The sequence below is a fragment of the Solanum verrucosum genome, unplaced genomic scaffold (assembly GCF_900185275.1).
Source record: "Solanum verrucosum unplaced genomic scaffold, falcon-dt-bn FXZP01000261.1, whole genome shotgun sequence".
NCBI lineage: Eukaryota > Viridiplantae > Streptophyta > Magnoliopsida > Solanales > Solanaceae > Solanum > Solanum verrucosum.
Window position 1 is genome coordinate 4,942,316 of NW_026019969.1, and position 20,405 is coordinate 4,962,720.

At 33.1% G+C, this 20,405-nt stretch overlaps 4 protein-coding genes across 4 annotated transcripts in view; 1 reads left to right on the plus strand and 3 right to left on the minus strand.

The window, feature by feature from the left end:
• LOC125816242 (vesicle-associated protein 1-1-like) overlaps positions 1–20,405 on the minus strand; it is a 150,596-nt gene that overhangs the window by 124,891 nt on the left and 5,300 nt on the right. The gene's annotated exons all lie outside the window — the stretch shown is intronic.
• LOC125816241 (4-hydroxy-tetrahydrodipicolinate reductase 2, chloroplastic-like) lies at positions 380–6,138 on the minus strand. The gene is made up of 8 exons (XM_049495824.1): positions 5,897–6,138; positions 5,513–5,750; positions 3,774–3,907; positions 3,601–3,675; positions 2,273–2,374; positions 1,126–1,235; positions 954–1,041; positions 380–784 (listed from the first exon to the last, which is right to left on the minus strand). Exons 1-8 carry the CDS (start codon positions 6,077–6,079, stop codon positions 716–718), a joined length of 999 nt encoding a protein of 332 aa, XP_049351781.1. The 5' UTR covers positions 6,080–6,138; the 3' UTR covers positions 380–715.
• On the plus strand, positions 11,044–13,584 carry LOC125816240 (gibberellin receptor GID1C-like). Its single transcript, XM_049495823.1, has 2 exons — positions 11,044–11,510; positions 12,118–13,584. Exons 1-2 carry the CDS (start codon positions 11,460–11,462, stop codon positions 13,114–13,116), a joined length of 1,050 nt encoding a protein of 349 aa, XP_049351780.1. The 5' UTR covers positions 11,044–11,459; the 3' UTR covers positions 13,117–13,584.
• Positions 17,146–19,035, minus strand: LOC125816247 (histidine-containing phosphotransfer protein 1-like). Its single transcript, XM_049495831.1, has 6 exons — positions 18,909–19,035; positions 18,375–18,505; positions 18,069–18,137; positions 17,856–17,927; positions 17,636–17,708; positions 17,146–17,448 (listed from the first exon to the last, which is right to left on the minus strand). Exons 1-6 carry the CDS (start codon positions 18,960–18,962, stop codon positions 17,401–17,403), a joined length of 447 nt encoding a protein of 148 aa, XP_049351788.1. The 5' UTR covers positions 18,963–19,035; the 3' UTR covers positions 17,146–17,400.

Below are 20,405 nucleotides of genomic sequence, written 5' to 3' on the forward strand. Positions count from 1 at the left end.
ACTTATCTGTCAAAAATTCAAAGCGTAGGGACTACAACTACCTTGTCTAGTGATGGATTTAAAATATAAAGAAATAAATATATGACGAATTTAAGGGGATTCAACATCTATACATTTGGAAAATCTTTCACACGACAAAATCCTACTCAATGAATTCAGATAACTTTCACCAGCCACAAGTGTCACTAGCCACGAGTATCAGATAACTCTATCCACCAAAGGTCATCAAGGGTAGAAGAGATGGGGAAAAAATTAACTACTACTGGTATACTATTTGCTTCTATGCAAGATTAATTACATCTAATCCAGGCATAACTACAACAATGTAACCAGATCAAACCTATTGAATGTAAATGGTCATGTAGTAATCTCAACAGAGAAATAGTCAAAACTCGATACATAGTGAATATTTTACTTGTCAAGAACATCAGAAACCTCCAATAAGATTCGTTCTCTTCTGGTAGTACAAATGAAAAGGGAAGAAAAAACATACAACAAGAGAAGCACACTCAATGCTTGCATGGAGGCTGGAGCTAAACCTACTAGTCATATTATTTTGATTGTTGCATCTTAAGAATCATTCAACTACAGATCCTAAAGCATCAAGAACCACAGGAAGGACCAAACCAAGAAAAATGAACCCACCATTTGTTTCTCTCCACCGACAGGTCTAAATGTTATACATCCTACTACTCCAGCATATGTAACTCAGCTGTTATCGCATGTTGCCCTCTCGCAGCACATCGATCATGTCATATATCCGCTTCTCTTCTTTCAATTTCACCTATATTTGAATCAATACATTGTTATTCTATTTTATTTTGTATAAACAGCAAAGGTCGATAAAACCCTGTGCAAAAACAGAAAAAGGTGCTCCTATTTCAAACTGATTGTGTTCCTTGAGATACATGGTGAAACTGCAGGAATGAGAAGCTCTTGTAAGTTTGGATTACCTTCTTAGCAAGGAATAGTATAGCATCAACTGTTCCCTCTGCATAGATTGATCTACCACAAACATTGTGTTGAAATTCAAAAGAAACCCTGAAAGAGAGAAACCAAATTAATGTCTGTTCAATTTTTAAAGACATTGGCAACAACAAAAAGAAAGCGGATAGACAGTATTACGTTCCATCTGGTGAGGTCAAATGGTACATGTGGAAAGCATGGCCTAACAAGTATTCTTCTGGGACACCAACCATCTCAACTTGTTGCACAGGATCTCGAATTAGTTGTACCTGATAGAATATACACGAGGATAACTAGGATATTCTGCTAGGGCTTTCAGAATACATTCACTTCAATGCAAGTTATAGAAATCAATTTCAAGGCTAGACAGCAAATTGAATTTCTCTATATATGCTTCGACTCCAATTTAATTTTAATCTTTATATCATTCGTTTTCATTCTCTTTTCCTCCCAAAAACCAGAAGACCCTGAAAATATATTAGACCTTTTGTCTTCCATTTCATTCTCCTTTCCCTCCAAACTTAAAACATAGTTTTAAAATGGACTGAACTGGCAGTCTGCACCACCACTTAAAGATGGAAAAACCACTCAGACAAGTCTAATAGAACATTTATGCCTTACAGGAAATATAATCCACTCTAAACTTTTTGCTGGTATCGAAATAGTGCAATGGATTTAATACGTGGTGAGTTCTGCTAGATGAATGTCCATGAAAGAAGGAGAAACATAATTCTGCAAGTTGCCTAGACGAATGTGTGTCCCAAGTCGGGAAACCCCAAAGCCATTTTGAAGCAATACACAGGAGTGGATAGAGGTGATACATATATTGTACTAGTCTGATGGTTTTACCATCAAATCCTTTCATGAAGCCCATTGCAGCTATCTAAAACATGGTTAAAGTCAAAACACAAATAACTTGTTTGTGGCAGTTATTGCCACTCAACTTGGCTCCAGCATAGACCTGAAACTCCTTCAATGACTATGAATTTAGATGCTTATAGCTGAGCTTTTCTTTACGCTATCAGAACTTATTTACACGGAACACTAAAGTTGGGGGCATTAGCAATTAGTCAAGTTGTGCAAAGATGAACTCATGTTCGTAAAAGCATGGAAGATCACGATCAAATACGTAGAGTAGCATTATTCATAAGAGAGTTCACTATTTAGTGAAAAGAAAAAAGTCCGATCCGGACGAACTAAAATAGTAAACTGGAAGGGGGAATGGAAATTTGAGACAGGAGGATATGGAAGAACCATGTTAGGACAATGTTTTGTCATTATTGAATAAGCAAAGTAGTAGACGCACCTCATCCAAATCAAAAGAGACACCTAGTTTCTCAAAGCAAGAGATAACAGCCTTCGCAGTTCCAGAAGTGTCCAGTTTGCTTGCTTGATGAGACTCCATCACCTTATAATTTGATGAAGAGGGTCAAAATTCAGACTATAATCACAGGATACTATAAATCAAACTGAATGTCCTGTTAACAAATTGAGATGAATAAGACTACAAGAGGACCTGTAAATAAGGAAATAACAAAGGGTAACTGGGTAAGCAAAGAAGAAAACAAGATGAACTGTGAATGCACAGGTATATAGACATGGAAATAAGCATACTTTGTATATGTGATTGGATACCCAGATTTATCTCAATCAGATAAAATATCTTATTGTTAAACAGCACAATCAGAAAGGATAGGAGCTCTACTAATTCTTCGCAGACCAGTTCCTTCATATTTCAGTGATATAAGCATGAAGTTTGTCCACTATATCTCAAATTAGACGCAGAAAATAATAAAAGAACCAATCCTAAGAAGACAGTCTTTGAATTGCTATGTTTAATCCAGGAGCATGCAAATAGCCAAATCATAACCTAAAACACAGGCATGATACCTTGTGGATACTAAATGATCTAGTAGGCGTTTGGACAATATTTGGTTGAAGTTGAACAAAAAAGAATTTGAAGATGAAGTTGAAAAAGGAGTATTTTGATGTTCAGACATTTGCAAGTCACTTTCAGCCCCCTTAATGCTCTGCCTATCTCTCTCCATCCATGAACCACAAGAGGCAAACCGAAACCCCAGATGTAAAAGGAACAGCTGCTAAAGAGCTCATAATTGAGTGAGAAACAGCCATTTTAATCGCACAGCGGTCAAGATTAAAAAACAACATCCAGTGGCCCACTGGATCAATCACATAAGCAAACAACTGGTGGTTTAGTTTGTCCCTTTCTGCTGTCCGAATTGCCCAATCACACAAAAAGTCCAATTCTGTTGTCTGCCGAAAAACTGATTTTGCAGAGCACTTCAAAGAAACAATCAACGAGTTCCAGTTCTTAATGATAAAGTGAACTTCAGAAAGTAATTTTCAATAGCTTTAACATCTTCTATAGCAACATTAAATTTTAAAAGCCATTTGGGCATCAATATGCAAACCTCCGCATGAAAAGAATTTATATTAGCCTCGTATACATGTCAAGGAAAACATAAACTGACATATCAATGCAAGTAATGCAACTAAGAGCGTTTTAGGGTAAAAGAATGAAAGCATGGACAGAATATAGTCAGCATTTCAAATCACTATGAGATACAAGAGTTTGGAAACCAACAGTCAACTAGCATGGCAAAGGAGACAAACCTGTAAACTGTACCCAGAGAAAGCTCCAGGGAATTGTTCTGCCATGATTTCCATGGCTGCGAGAAAAGCTACCACCTAAAATAGAGGCAATCATACAGATATACCTCCTGTTAAACTACAGTCTGGCATACAACAATAAACCCAGTGACAAAAAAAGAGCATAATGTCTAAACCTGCTTTCCCATTTGTGGGGAGATCACAGCATAAACTTTTGAGTCTGCGACTGTTTTGTAGAGCTTCTCCCTATCTCCACCAGTTGTTCCCATTACAAAAGGCACTCCAACTTTGCAGTATAATTCAGCATTATCTGCAGGTTCATGGTGGAAACAAGAACATCACAATGGCTGTGTCAATAGAATCTCCAGCAAAGAATGCAATAGATATCAGTTTGGTGCTTTTGTATTTTTATGTCTCATTCCACACCCTTTTCTGCCCAACACTAAAGACATGTGTAAAAAATATCACAGGAAGCTACCTATGCTGGTAAATTTTATTCATAAGAACCTCAAGATCAAGATGATTGTATCTATAGACAAACTTTAAAGTTTAGCATTTTACAAAAAAACATTATAAAACTTCCCCAGACACCAAAAAATTTAAGTTGAAAGGAAATATACATTATACAAGAGAAATATTCTATGCTTTCCTCTCAAGACAACTGTGGTTTCTTTCTAACAAAATTATCCAAAATATTTATAAAGGAATGGTTCTCCATGTCTGCCTATAATACTTAACTTCTGTTGGTTCCAGCTAGTCATTGCTTGCTCCCAAGCATCATTCACTGAATACCATAAAGGTTCCAAAACATACACAATTTGCTAAATTACAATATATCAACATATATCATACAGACCCAGCAGAAGCTTCACACAGAGTTAAAAAAAAACGATCTTCTGGGCAAGTTGTTTTGTATTATTAACCATGCCTCATCCAAAAGCTGGCCACTAAAAACATCATCTCTGTTAGGGCTTTGGTTCTCCAACGCATTCTCCGTAGCCACTGAGTAGATACACTAATTTCTAGTTTCTGCTCTTGTCCACATCATTCAACCCTCCCCTTCTCCTATCCTTGTGCAACTATCTCTTCAAAACCAGGCGCTAAGACCGTGCTTGCTTCTTCTGATAAGATCAACCAATGTTGCTAATCTTTTTTTTTCTTTTTTCTCTTTTGATTACAGAAAATTCCCCTGCCTAGTAGCACACGATTCGAAACTCAATGGATAATGGACCCACCCTCTACCTTTCTCCACTTAAATACATGTTTTTTGGTTGAGGCAGGGTTCAAAGTCATTGGCATTTCACTGTAAATATCTCTTCAAAAGCATACTTTAAGACTGCACTTGCTTCTTCTGATAAGGTCAACCAATGTTGCTAATCTTTTTTTTCTCTCTTTTGATAACAGAAAATCCCCGAGCCTAGTAGCACGCACTTCGAAACTTGGTGGATAATGGACCCACCCCTCTACCTTTCTCCACTTAAATATCATGACTTTGGTTGAGGCAGGGTTCAAAGATGTGATGCATGTCTAACCCACAAACACGTGATGAACGCTGCCACTAGATCAAAGCCCAGGGGCAATGTTGCTAACCTACTGTTTATGATAACACGTGGATATGCTTCAGTCAAGATTGTAATTCCACACCATTAATAACGAAATAACATTTATAACAAATCCCTCTCGGAAGGTCTAAAGTAGTTCATAGAGAATGATTGACCTTATCTTCATATGATAATGTCCAAAAGTATATGAGTATTGACATCAAACACGAAATATCAAAAAAAATACGATCAATACATCTATAGCATATCATAACAGCCTAAAGATATTGAAAAATGACAAAACTCAGCAGATTCAAACTGAATTGCTGTATGTCATTGGCATATCACTGTAAATTATTGAATCCTTGTCTTACCATTCACTGCAGCAGGTAATGTGTAGTCCACTACAATTAGATTAGGGTGTTCCTCAAAGACAGAGGACAAGATGTTTTCTCTATCCGAAGGACCATGCACAATTATCTCTTTTCCACCCGCCTCCACAGTTTTTCCTCCATCTTCTGGACCACCAAAACATATAGGCACAGGTTGAAGTCCCGCAGCGATTGATGCTTCAAGAACTGCCCTCCCCATTTTGCCATTACAACCATTCACCTTTACATCAAAATAAAAATCAATCTAACTCAAACAGTATTCTCATATAACATTGCTAAAACTAGAAATCAATTAACAACAGCATAAATTAAAATCATTGCAAAAATAATAATTAAAACAACATAATAGCAAAGCAAGGAAGCTACCATTATAGGGAGTGGCTCGATTTTTGATTTAACTGAAACCTGAACATTTTGTCCTGGAGTAGAACACATCTTCACCGAATATTTTCGACCTCGAACAAAACTATTGCAGCCATTTTTGCTGCTTGAACTGTATCGAATTCCTCCTCCATTAATGTAAACTGGAACTTTGATGACAGCCCACATTGTTTCACTGCAATACAAAAATAAAATGAGAAAGCACACACAAATTATAAAGATTTTGATTCGTGTTAAAAGGATAGAGAAGCACCTTAGAAAGCAAACACACTTTAGGGTTTTAGAATTATCGGCCAACTATAGCTGTTATTTTAATTTTTAAGACATCTCAATAAAATTTATAAATGTTGTAGTTCATTAAGTTTAATTTTAGAAAATGATTTATATTGAGTTATTAGTATTATGGAAATTGTAAACATTTACTCCCTCCGTCCACAATTATTTGGCAGGTATACTAAAAATAGATGTCCAAGATTAATTGTCAATTTAAACAATCAAAAAATAATTAGTCACTTTTTTCCAACTCTGCCATTAATGATAGTGTAGTTTAATTGAAAAGTTATGTAGACTTTTGGTATTCTTGGTATAGTAGGGTTATATTTGTCAAATTACAACTTGTATTAAATTTTCCTTGAGGGGTGTGCATAACCTTACCATGACAAACAATTGTGGACGGAGGGAGTATGTCATAAGCAAAATATTTTACTCAGAATTGTGTAAATCAAGTTCTGTTATAAAAGATAGTAGTAGAATTATTGGAGAAAATTAAATTGATTTTTTAAAATAATAATATAACAATTCTTTTGATGCTTTAATTTTTGAGATTATAAAAATAAGTACCTTGATTTTATAATCTCAAAGACGTGCACTTTGATTATGAATCAATAGACGTAGTAACAAAGATAAAATTATTAGTTTGAAGAAAAAAAATGTAAAAGAGAATCTCGAATTGGAAAAGTAAGTTATTGTCCTTCAAAATGAAATTAAAAATTCATTTTAAAGAAAATGAGGATGAATATATATGGAAAGTGAGAATAAATATAAAAAGGGAGAGATAAATGCATTAATTAATAAAAAGGGGAAATTTATCTAGTTTGCTTATCCACTCTGAAAAAAAAAAACTAAATTCAATAAAATAAAATAAAAAACATAAAATTCAAAACATTTAGTAGTAAATTAGATTCTTGGGCCTTAATAATGTTGGGGCCTAAACCCAAGGTTTTAGCAGCGTTGTGGTCTGGCTGGCCCGGTATATATTGATAACTTATGTATTTTATTTTATTTTTATATGAGATTATAAAATGCTAATTAACAAAAAAAATATAAAATGTCTCCTTTTAATGACGAATATCAAAATGCTATATTATATTTAATCGTATTCAATATAAGTTTTATAAACAAGGGCTCTAACCATATTTTGAGTCGTGATCAATTCATAGATATCGATCGAAAACAAATACATATTCAAAACAAGTAAATGTTCAATCGAATGGATTTCAATTACTTTTTAATATATTATTTTTTATTCAAGAAGTTCATCCTTCTCTAATTTATCTGTTTTCTTTATTACATTTGCATTTTCTTTGAGGACTTCGATTCAAATTTAATTTGTCTCACAATCGAAAAAAATTAGACCAAATATAGTATTAGAAATGCTGAATTTCATACGAAATAACTAAAAAAAACTACTCAATCCTATTCATAATCAACAACCAAACGACCCAAAATGGTTGTTTGATAGTGATTCTTGACATTTTGCAAACAAAAATATAGAATAAATAAATGGGTAACTAATAATTGTAAGAAGATTTAATCCCTAATTTATCTATCAAAAAACGAGAGGAATAGATGATCTTTCACTATTAGATGTGATCTTTGTGATCAAGCACTATTATAAGTTGGGAAAAGGAAATGGACAATCGATGGATATTTAATGAAAATATTACTAAAAAAAAACATATTGATATAACAAAAAGACACAACTAGCTAGCCTTATAGTATATACAAAAAGTTGATGGCATAATTAACCCTTAATGGCTCCTTAAAATAAAGATATAAACCTTAAAATGACTTCTATTAAAAGTGTTTCATATATGCATGCAAATATCTATGGGTAAAGAGGGTTGGAACGTACCAATAAACATTTGTGGTGGAGTGGTAATTTTTCTTTTAATTTATTCGTAATTAAAGATCTCAAGTTCGAGTTCAAGTCCCCCTATGTATGTAGTTGTATTTGTTACTTGTTCAATTTTTGCCACTAAACCAACGACTTGCTTTGTTAGGAATTTTCCATAAATATCTTTTATATATTTGATGAAATTTTTAATATAAATACAAAATCGGCAGAAAAGTCATTAAATTCCCATCCTACCAATTGGATCTGCCCTTGCCTCATAGTTTTGCTAAGTTATTATAATAATATTAACTTATAACTATACTTAATAAAAATTTATAAATTTCAAACTCTAAATCCATCCTAAATCATATGTTAGTTGGAGATTATAGAGGAGGAAACTTGGTGAGGAGACTAATGATTCAGAAGAAGTCAAAATTTGTTAGAATGAATGAATGAATGAATGAAGTAAAAAGGATTAGGTGTTTAGTTTTTGTCCACAACATGAAAGACCAATATGAAGTACAGAGAGGTGCAATGCCACAAAACAAATTGAGTACTCACTACTCACTTATTTTCTAGATTTGACCCCTCAAATTTCCAGCTAGGAGCTTTAATGCCAAATGTACTTATATTCCATCAATCATTTCTACCTACTTCAACACTTATGTTTACTACAACTAATGAACTTGTAACCTGTTTTCTTGTCTACGGGATGTTTCTTTGGCTTTTCCAATTCATTTATATGATATTTTGTTACAAATAATCAAATATACATATTAAATTAAGTTATAATTAATTTTGATGATTGACAAATAACTATACAAGAATCAAATATTTAGTCAATTTCATCAAGATATCGTATGCTACGCACAGAGTAAAAGAACAAGGTCCTTTGCAAACGACTGGAGGTGATAATTGATCAGAAGTTATGAAGCAGATTTCAAGTGAATTTAGTATATCGAATAAACACATAAATTAATAAATGTGAATTCATCATGGAAATATTGTTATGCTCGCACAAAAGGAAAGAATTTTGAAATTAGGAAAAATTGCGTGAAAGATCAAAGTAAATAAGAAAGTCTTTGTCTATGATTGAATTCCTTGATGAAATTTCAATGAGAGTTGGAGCAAGAAGTCAACAGAAACACAATCATCACTATTCCTACATAAAAACATCATTTTGATGCTTACACATGTTATTCACACAAACAAGGACTTGATCTTGGCAATAACAATTATTGTGAGAGATAGTGCATTATAATTCAAACTCATCAACAAGTTGTTGAAGTTTAATTAGGTCCTTGTTCTTGAGTTGTAACATGATTGTTTTCATAAAAGCTTTGTAATAGATGATTAGAACACTAAAATTTTCGAGTGTTAACCTTCTAGACTAGGAGGAGTCATGTAGTCTTGAAAAAGGTTGATGCAATTGGTTAAATTGTAGAGGTAGTCTTTTTGGTTATAAAGTTATAATCTAAAAGTTATTTCAATTTTAGTGAGTTTACAAGTAAATCTTACTAAAGTAAGTTGTAAATTTCTACTTTGTTGAGTAAAGTATTTTTTGTGTTGTTTATATTCCATAATTTACTTCTTATTTAGTGACTGAAGAATCCAATTTCTTTTTAGCCCAATGAGTGATGGCTAAAATAACAAGATGTTTTCCTATTTGTTGATTAATTTCATTCTCATTTACTAGAGTTGTCAATATAGACGGACCTACTCTATTAGGGCTAGCCTATACATGCTTCGGAATTTGATGAGCCATGTAGGGTCCATATTTTTTGTGGGCCAGAAACAACCGGCTCAATTCACTAGTACGTGGGCTGCGGGCTGTGCTATTTTTTTAAAAGTACATTTTTTAAAATTAAATTATAAACATAAATACCGATAAGACAACTTCATTTTCATCTACAATTTATATGCAAATATCATTTAGTTAAACATTTAAAAAAACTAAATTTAAGAACTACGTATAGTATTTAAATGTATACAGAAAATATTATAAGCTTGAGGAAAATCATGCAACCAGTTTCGAATAGCTACAAGTGTTTGATATTTCAAACTTTAAATAACGTTTGAGTTTGAAGTTTTACTATTTTAATACTCTATTGTATTTTTAATTACTTTTTTATTTAGTCCACGGGCCGATTCAACTATATTGCTTAAGTCCACAGACCAACAAACCTATTTGGGTCGGACAAAAAAATCATTTTCTTAAATAAACTTCAAAAATTTTAGCCCAATTTTATTAAATTACGAGTTAGATCGGGTCGATCCAACGGATCTAACCCATTGACGATTATATTCATTTCATATTCATACTGAGATAATTCTCCATGATTCCTCCACTTAAATTAATTAATTGATAATTTTGACAAATGACATAACCATAAAAGACCTATACTATTTTATTTGATCGGTCCCATACAAAGACATATTTAAATCCCACACGCATACTCACCTTTCGATTCTTGTTTGCGGAAAGGCAAATATTTTTGGTAAAAAACGTAACCAACTTTCTCCCTTTCTTTATCCAATTTAGGGCACACCCACATTTAAGAAAACTCCATACCCTAGTTGGGTATCTGTTCTCAAAAGGGATACGTGTACAACAACATACCAAATAATGCATCGTTTCATAAAATGTATTAGTAAGAATAATATCTTATTTGATATTTTTTTTATGCTATGTATATAGTTATAAAACAATACTACACCAAAACAATAACTATAGAAAACAACATATCGTAACAAAAATAATACTAAAAAATAACAAGACGATACTGGAAGGAGAATAGAAAGACAAATATATTTTGACATGTGTCAGATCCGTAGGCCCTGACGGAGTCCGTTTGTCGTCACGTGCCTTATGGCGTTCCCCCCACGCTCGTTAGCTTTTGTCCCTCAAAGGACGCCGTTCACTACTTTTTGTCTTTTTCCCAACAATTTTGGCAATAAATCAACACTTTCGGGGCCATCTCATAAATACCCCATACTTTAAGTCCTCATACCCGAAACCTAGCAATTTGCTAAATATTAGTATGTGGGTCCTACCTTCCTCACCCAAAACTTTATTACTCCTTTAACCCCTCAATTTGTCGTTTATCTCCTCTACCACCCTGCTCACTTTAGTGTTTTCCCCCTTTCTCCTTGCTTATCTTGCGCTCGAATCCTTATCCTTCACCCCCTTCATTTTCTTGTTTGCTGATAATAAGCTACCCATTTCTCTTGTTGTTTTTTGGGGTTCATTTACGAGCTGAAGGAACAGTTTGTGGAGAGGGAGATGAAAGTACTACTGTCAAAGAAAAAAGCTTTATTGTTGTTGGGGTTTTTCATGGAAATGTAATCTGTTTGTTCTTTCTTGGTTTTGTTTAATCACTTGTTTTTTTTCTTTCTTTCCACCAAATCAAGAAAAAGGAGAAGCGGCTGTCTATGGCAAGAAATAATGAAGCTGTTGCGAATGAATCCAAGAGTGAATCTAAGGTACTCCCCTTTTTTTCGTGCTTTCTTTCGCTGATCATCAAATTGATTTCTGTCGATTCATGGGTTGGCTTAAAGATTTTGAGTTTTACCGTATGGCTATGGTTTGGAGTGATTTTGTCATGAAGATTTTGAGGGGTAGGGTTGTGTTTTAATCTGAATTTTGAAATTTGGTACTTTTGAAAGCATGTTTTTTTTTGCTTCTATTTTTGGTCTATCAGTGCCTTGTACCCCACAAATTTTACTTGTTTTTACAGGAAAAATGAGTGCCTATTTGTGTAGATTTTGAATATGTATACCTTGGTAGTGTGGGTCTGGAGTTGCTCTAATTGTTCCCCTAAAATTTAAAAACTTGCCCTTTTGTATGATGGGTCTGAATCATGTTTAGCTATTCCTCTTTTAGTATGCTGCACTGTCTTGTGTATTATGGCATATGTATAATAGTTTGGCTGATAGCAGCACGTTCTAGTGTTATTTACAGTAGTTCTGTTGTGTGTGTTAGATGTAATTATGTAAATTAAGGTTATTGTTATGCATAGTGCAGGTTTATCATGGCTTTTAGCACTTCGGATTGTACAATTTCTGAATTTTTACCTCTGTTTTCTTATAGAGAGTGGTTCCGCTCAATACATGGATCCTAATTTCCAACTTCAAGTTGTCTTATAATCTTCTCCGTCGCCCTGATGGGACTTTCAATCGTCACTTGGCAGAGTTTCTTGACCGAAAGGTCCCAGCCAATGCAAATCCAGTTGACGGAGTTTTCTCCTTTGATGTTGTCATTAATCGTGAAATAGGCCTACTTAGCCGTGTCTATCGCCCTTCTTTTGAGGATGGAGCTTCACCGAGTATAATTGAACTTGAAAAGCCTGTGACTGCTGATGTTGTACCTGTCATAATTTTCTTCCATGGTGGAAGTTTTGCACACTCTTCTTTCAATAGTGCTATCTATGACACACTTTGTCGCCGCCTTGTTGGCATTTGCAAGGCAGTTGTTGTGTCAGTTAATTACAGGCGAGCGCCTGAAAATCGTTATCCTTGTGCTTATGATGATGGATGGACAGCTCTTGAGTGGGTTAACTCAAGGGAATGGCTGCGGAGCAAAAAGGACTCGAAGGTTCACATATACTTAGCTGGAGATAGCTCTGGTGGTAATATTGTTCATAATGTGGCTTTCAGGGCAGTAGAGTCCAACATAGAAGTGTTGGGAAATATACTGCTGAACCCTATGTTTGGTGGACAAGATAGAACAGAATCAGAGAAGCGATTGGATGGCAAATATTTTGTCACACTTCAAGACCGAGACTGGTATTGGAGAGCTTATCTTCCTGAAGATTCAGACAGGGACCATCCTGCATGCAATCCATTTGGTCCAAATGGTATAAACCTCAAAGGAGTTAAGTTCCCAAAGAATCTTGTTGTTGTAGCAGGCTTGGACCTTGTTCAGGATTGGCAGTTGGCCTATGCTGATGGGCTTAAGAAGGATGGACAAGTGGTTAACCTGATATATTTGGAGAAGGCAACAATAGGGTTCTACTTGTTGCCAAATAATGAACACTTCTACACTGTCATGGATGAGATAAGTAGCTTCGTGAGTTCTGACTCTTATTAGATTTAACCTTGTCAAAAGTAGGATGCTTGAAGACGTTTGATGTTTTGTTGAAGTTAGTTCCTAGCCTATCAACCGTTTGAAAGATTGTATAGCATCATCAATTACTTCCTTATTGGTCATGCTATTGCTTGGATTCTGCTCCAGTGGCTGGGTTGGTTGTTGGATCTGTGTTATATTTATTCCAGGTACAAGGAGTGTCTGGATATTGGTTGTATATTTTGGTAGCTGCGCCAAAGGTTATAGTCATCTTGTCTTCATCTAGCAGATATGCTGATTTACAGCTAACCTTTCCCATGTTAGCCTCCATAGTAGAGGGGGTAAATCTGGTGCTGATCCATCAGGGGACCGGTGCCTTGCTAATGTTATATAGCTGATCATACTATTATGCTTCACGGATGAACATCCCAAATTGTGAAGTTGTATAATATATCTAGAATTATATAGAACTATGTTTGCTTCCACGCGTTATCATGGTCTTTTTTGTCACCCCTTGGTTTGTTTTCTTTGTTATGTTATTCGTCACTTCCTTGACCTAAAATATGTACATCCTTAGATCACTTGCTACATTTAGAAGATATGTTTGCAAGTACTGTCTCTTGTCTTCAGGAACATATTGAGCATATGTAATTTAGTATGCCTCAATTGTTATAAGTGGAATGGTTCTTAAGTGTTTGTTGTTCTCTTGCACATGAACTGATGTCCTATGAGGTCTATCTATATTGCATTGTTGGCCTGTTGAAGGTGTTAGAGAATAGCAGTCTAATACTATTGATAGCTGTTAGATTGGTTTAGTTTACGTTTTAATGTCTTGTTGCTAGGAGGTTGTTGGGGCATGATGTCCAGCAATGCTCTCTATTTGTACTGATACAAATGTGTACTTTGGTAATGAAATCAACTTAGTTACCAAAAAAAAAAAAGTGTCTAATACATGAGATGATTTTTTGTTGGTTAACTGGTTATAGCCAACTGGAAAGTGTTACCTACTATAGTATATATATATATATATATTTGAGTGTAGTTCTGAAAAAATTATAGTATTTGAATGTACCACGCACGAAGGTGTGACCTATTCGTTTTCGTGCGACCTATTCGTCAATAAAATGAGTGAAAATCATACTAGACTATATGTTTGGGACTTGGGGCATAGATTTTGGCTCAACCAAAAAGATTTCAAAGAAGTGTTTGTCTATCAAATCAAACCATTATTTCAATTATAACTGGAAAAATAGGTATAAGAAACTTTCAAGTATTTTTTTTAATTTGAATTTTTCACTCAAAATTTCAATTCTGTTGTCATGTCCAAATATAACTTTAACTATAAATATATGTTTTTCCTTCAAATCTTAAACCAACTGGAGGTTAAAAGTCACCTCAAATTCCAGCATAGACCAAGAATAGATGATTTTTTTTTTCTTCATATGCCCAAGGTGGAAAAAGTCGGTAATTAGTATTTGGTGAATTTGTCGAGGTTTGGGTAAGCTGGCTCATATGCTAATAATGTTATGTGTACCCAAAAAAAAAAAAAAAAAACAGCTTAAATACATGTGTAGAAACAGTGGTGATTTGAGAATAGAGACAAAATAAGCAGTCTGTCTTTGGTGACCTTTATGAATCTAGTCCTATTGTGTCAAACTGGTGAAAAACTCACTGGCAAAACTGCTTCTTTGCTCCCCCTTCCCCTTTCCAGCCAATTATTTAGTTTAAATAATATGGCTCAAGATGTGCTATTTTCTTTTATATAATTTGAGTAAATTAAGAAGATTTTGCTAACATGTTTTGTTTTTAAAACCATTTACCTGTTAAAAATAATACTCCATACTTAGAGAGATTTAACACAAAAATAAACAAAACGAATTGACTGGTCATAGACACAGGTTTTGGAAATATGAATATAGATATTGACTTGTTAGAGGAAAGAGTGGAGTTGGCGGTGATTGCTATTTGGATGTATTGAAGGGGACCAATTTTCATAACCAACAAAATCAATCAGGTGAACTTTTGTTTTTTCTTTTCTTTTCTTTTCTTTAGAAACCAAAGTGGCTGACCTCTGTATTTTTTAGCAAAAAAGAACGTGACATCTGTACACGGGTCTTACTCTATCTTAGTAGGGCTAGAGAGGTTGTTAAGAAAAAAAATGTGTTTCATAACTCAATGCGTCAATTTAATGCATAGTTTCTTTTAGAATATTTGTGTCAAGTTAAACGATTTCATATAACATAGTACTCGTATTTGTTTTATCTATTTTTGTGGGGTCATTTCATTAGGTAAATGTAAATGAAGTTGAAAATTACAGTTTGTAAGAATGGAAGTCATTGTCATATGGAATAGAGAAGGTGTCTAATCATGGATAAGGAATTCGAGTGTCTTTGTGTTAAAAGTAAAGGGAATAAATAATATTCGGACTATATAAAAATGTTTGAAATTGGAAATTAAAAAACAGAATTCTTTACTTTGCAATACTCCTGTTGGAATACAATACTGATAACGATTTGTTGCTTATTACTATAAATAACAATAATTGCTACTTCATGAATCATGGACAGTAATATATAATATATAGTTTCAAGTTTATTTGATTGAATGGTACAATTTGCCCTTCAAATTGGTTGATGTTTAATTCTTGCCCTTAGCAATCGCTAAATATAAGCTCTTTAAAAGCGCGCAATAGAACTTGTGGGGAATTAATTTACAAAGTCGTGACTAATTTTCAATTACAGACCCGTATAATAGCTACCCCAGGACATATTTACCCTTTTTCTGGAATCTGGGGTATTGGGCTGTGAGGCTGAGGCCCAAGTTTCCTCTGCTACATGATCCTAAATAGATCTAGGCCCAATTCAAAACGCATGTATAAAGGAGAAAATTGTGTATATATATCTAGTACTAATAATTAACGAAAAATCAATCAATTTATAATAAATTCTCATAATACAAAATACGTTGAGATATATATACTTATATATCACATGTTATATCAACATACATAAATGTATGATGAAAATGACAAAAGGTTCCATCAATATTCACACTCATATGTATAAATAAATAAATAAATAAATAAATAAGATAATCTCACTCACATCAACGTTCAGATGTATGCAAAATAGAAAAAGGCCAACAAAGTCATCATTGTTTTGTTATTATTATTGTTGTTGTTATCGTTCTTGGAGAAAATTCTAATATAGAATAGGTAATGGATCACATGCAATTAACATTAGAAAATATATTGTTTGGCTGTACTTTGCACACACACCTAGTAGAGTAAGAAAATATCAATTGCCAAATCATAACCTAGTTGACCTTCAAATTCGAAACCACATATGTTCAATGAACCCATAAATAAATAAAGAGAAAATTATATCAACTTTAATTAAATAATTTGGAGAAGCAAAATTCAAAGATAAAGAAAATGAAATAGGGCTTCAATGAGTACATGTGGTCCTGAGAAAAAGACAACATAATCATAAAGTAGAAGAATTAAATTTTATAGTAATGCCAAGGAGCAACGGACGGTGCATCAAATCGATAATATATATAAATATATATATATATATATATATATATATATATATATAAATCATATCTAACTTGTACCTTGATGGAGGATTACTACTATCCGTTCCTCATCGCATTTTAACGGTAGTTTTAGCTCAAGAAATTTATTTTTTAAATAATCGCCACTTCAAGAATTTAAGAATAAATTGATAATTATACGCTTAACACCAAAGATATGTATACAATATTTAAAGAAGAACAAATAGTCTCTCTTTCATAAACAAGATTACCAAGTACATATGCCATATCTTATTTTTTATTTTTTTAATGAACATGAAAAAAGGCTAAAGAAGTATTTAAATAGGAAGGGAGAGTAACATAATTATTCTTGGAACTTTGGTTAAGGTTATGGCGCACAAAATTAAAATTTCGTGTTTTGTTTTTAATTAATTTATTTTTTGTTTAGGAGGTGTGGAAGAATATAATATTATTAAAGGCTTGTTTCTTGATGGAATAATATGAAAGACTATCATATTTGTTTCAATTTGACATCACCTTATTTTAAAGTACCTTGATCATGCATATAATCAAGCTTTATTAAGTAGAGATGAACTTATTTACAATATTTCTAATAAAATTGAAGAAGATAGCTACACATAAACTACATTAATGGAGCCAAAGAAGTGAAGCTCGAAATATATCATGAACACTTTCTAATTAAACTTGCAATTAATTAAACATAATTAAATTCCACATAATTCATATTCCATATATCTCATCAATCCATATTCACACCACTGGAAATGATCCACCAGCATCCACGAATTGTTTCTCCAGCTACAAATAAATCATTTAATAGCAAAAATGAGTCCAAAACACCTCTTTCTCGATCACTAAGGTAAATTATTATACAATTAATTAATCATATATAGTTGAAAAATGAGTCCAAAACACATCTTTCTCGATCACTAAGGTAAATTATTATACAATTAATTAATCATATATAGTTGAAAAATGAAATCACCTTAAATAAAGTTTCAAGCTTGTTCTTGACAAGGGTGTACTCAATTTTTACTTGTTGCAAACATTTTAAGCACCTGCATTTAAATGATATTTCACGTTTATTAATTTCAATAACAACATATCTAGTGCAATTTCATAAATAAAGTCTGCAGAGACGCAAATTTTTCGATAGATCTTAAAAAGTTCAATCGAATCCACCAAACAAAAAAGTTAAAACTTACCCTTCAACATTGCGGTCATCACAATAATTACGGAAGGAAATGCACACTCTTTGAACTCTTTGTGCACCAATGCTGTAAATTAAAAATAAGAGATTAAATTATGTACACTCGACTAATTAATAGTAATAAATATCTAAAAGATAATTACAGATAGTGTAATAAAAATAGGATTAATAATCATAAAAATAAAAAAAATATGTTGGAAATATTTACCTAGAGCTGCTACCTTTCAGCTGATGAACATGAGCATCCAGTTTCTTGAAGTCAACATTAGTCTGATTGCTATTTTTACAAACCAAAATTGAAAATTCGGTGAGCTTGCTTACACTGTCCGTCTCAATACAAATAAAGGCGGAATCAAAGGTTGCAGTAGGTTGACAAACAACGTAAAACTTGTCAATTCATGATGAAACAAAGATAATAAGTTCATAATTATGTTTTTCTACCTACCTCTCTTCCAGATTTGTATGTAAAACAGGGAAATTAAACAAATTAATTAAGGGATTGTGAATTACTCACAGAGCTTTTGCAAGTTCATTAAGAAGCCTTTCAGAATCTTCAAAGAAAAGGGACACAACTTCCACCACAAAATCTGGATTGCTCTCATCTTGCAATTGCTGCAGTTGTATAAACTGTTCATCCAGAATTTTCTTCACACCCCAAAAAGAAAATGAATAAAAAAAATCAACATATCATAATAAAAGAAAATCCGATGCACAAAGCATTTTCGCACAGTCAGCTAGGATACTGAGAAGGAAAGGAATTCAGGGGTGTAATGTAAACGATCTATTACACTATTCAAATTCGTGATCTATAGGTCAAACAGAAACAACTTCACTATAGAAAAAGCTGAAATACATGGAAATTTTCCTAGGGATTAATATAAAAATCTGTAGAAAACTTATTTTCTTGCAAATTTTCATACTAATACTCAAAAAAATCCCTATGTAATTTACCCTTTTCTTGTAGTGCTTTGAGTTGTTCCAAGACTCAAACTTATGGTAAAAAAAAATATGTTTTCTTAAAATACAAATTTAGAGGTTAAGATTTTACCTCATTGTACAAGGAAGCAGTGTACTCAGCTAGTTTTCTTTGGATTTGTTCCATGATTTTGCTATATCCACGATGACTTTCACTAATTTACAGCTTGCTATGCTATTAATGAAAATTGAAGTTATATATATAGTACTCCCTCTGTCCCTAATTATTTGTCCATTTTTGAATTGACACATCTATTAAGAAAATAATCAATGACATAGTGAGTTAACTATTTATCCCTATTAATTATGAAGTGGATGAAAAGTTTTATATTTTTCAAAATAATATGTTATTTAATTGAAGATATAACAGGTTACAATAATTTATCTTTTATTGATTTGTCAAAATAAATAAATAATTAGAAACAATTATAAAAAAATAAAATGAACAAGTAATTAGGACAGAGAGTATATATATTACTTGTGCATGGAGTGATTTTTTTCCTACTATTTTTTTTTCTTGGAAAAGCTACAGCAGGGGCACTCTTTTCTATAACAGAGAAGACTAATATTCAATGAACTTTGCACATTGATTCACTGTAATTATATTGCCACACACTTTATTTTAGTAGTAATTTTTTTCACCTCCTCACTTTCTGCAATTATGTTTTTGTTCCTTGTGCATCCTAAATGTCTCCCCTTGTTGTTTTTTGCAGTTATCTACTTCATAAAATAGTAAAGCCCGTCACAAGATCCAAAATAATTTTTGCCATACCCTATTTATTTGTTTTATTTTTTAATTTTCGTAGTTGCTTTTTGTTTTATACTAATTCAATCTCATATTTCAGCTTTAACTTATTTGAAGTTGAATTAAAAAAATTTGAGAGTATATCACGTGAAACATAGTGAGATAACTTCATTATTAATCTAAGTTAAATTGTCACGACTCATACTGTCGTGATTGACACCCACACTAACCCTCCAATGGAAGAATCATTACTACAACCCAGACTAAACAACTTAACCAAAAACTATGCATTTAAAGATACGAAAACAGGTTTAAATGACTATAAAAATGGAGTCCCCATAAACAACAACGTTTTCACAAACAACTAACCAACTAATGCAGAAGAACAACCCCTAGAACCTGAAAGTCATTATACTAAACTCTACTAACGACGAGTCTAAGAACAAAGGGTACACCCCCGAAACTAAACAAACACCTTTAACAAATAGTCTAAGTCGAAGAGAGTGAACTTAAACAAGAAAGTTCATGGCAGCCTGAAAAAACTGGCTCACCGGTGAATCCGTCACATCAATAATCACCTAACTGAGGTCTATCAATAGCCGCCTGAAGATGTCTTGTACTCAACAAAGAACAAGTAAGTGCAATATCAGTACACAATCACAATGTACTGGTAGGATACGCGGCTATCCTAATAAGTGAAACACATGCAAGTAACCACAATCATTATAAAACAGACATATACCGAACATATACAATATTAGTCAAACTATTATGAACAACGAACAGTTCACGATTCTACATATCAAGTTATATCAATGTAGAGCA

What these genes read in the sequence shown, in the direction of transcription:
- LOC125816241 (XM_049495824.1), bottom strand. Translation starts at nt 6,079, where the DNA reads ATGTGGGCTGTCATCAAAGTTCCAGTTTACATTAATGGAGGAGGAATT. An exon ending in ATTACCTGCTGCAGTGAATG is followed by an intron (nt 3,908 to 5,512) that starts GTAAGACAAGGA and finishes ATGAACCTGCAG; the next exon opens with ATAATGCTGAATTATACTGC. An exon ending in TACTATTCCTTGCTAAGAAG is followed by an intron (nt 785 to 953) that starts GTAATCCAAACT and finishes ATTCAAATATAG; the next exon opens with GTGAAATTGAAAGAAGAGAA.
- LOC125816247 (XM_049495831.1), bottom strand. Translation starts at nt 18,962, where the DNA reads ATGGAACAAATCCAAAGAAAACTAGCTGAGTACACTGCTTCCTTGTAC. An exon ending in GATGACCGCAATGTTGAAGG is followed by an intron (nt 17,709 to 17,855) that starts GTAAGTTTTAAC and finishes ATTTAAATGCAG; the next exon opens with GTGCTTAAAATGTTTGCAAC. An exon ending in AGCTTGAAACTTTATTTAAG is followed by an intron (nt 17,449 to 17,635) that starts GTGATTTCATTT and finishes ATTTATTTGTAG; the next exon opens with CTGGAGAAACAATTCGTGGA.
- LOC125816240 (XM_049495823.1), top strand. Translation starts at nt 11,460, where the DNA reads ATGGCAAGAAATAATGAAGCTGTTGCGAATGAATCCAAGAGTGAATCT. An exon ending in AATCCAAGAGTGAATCTAAG is followed by an intron (nt 11,511 to 12,117) that starts GTACTCCCCTTT and finishes GTTTTCTTATAG; the next exon opens with AGAGTGGTTCCGCTCAATAC.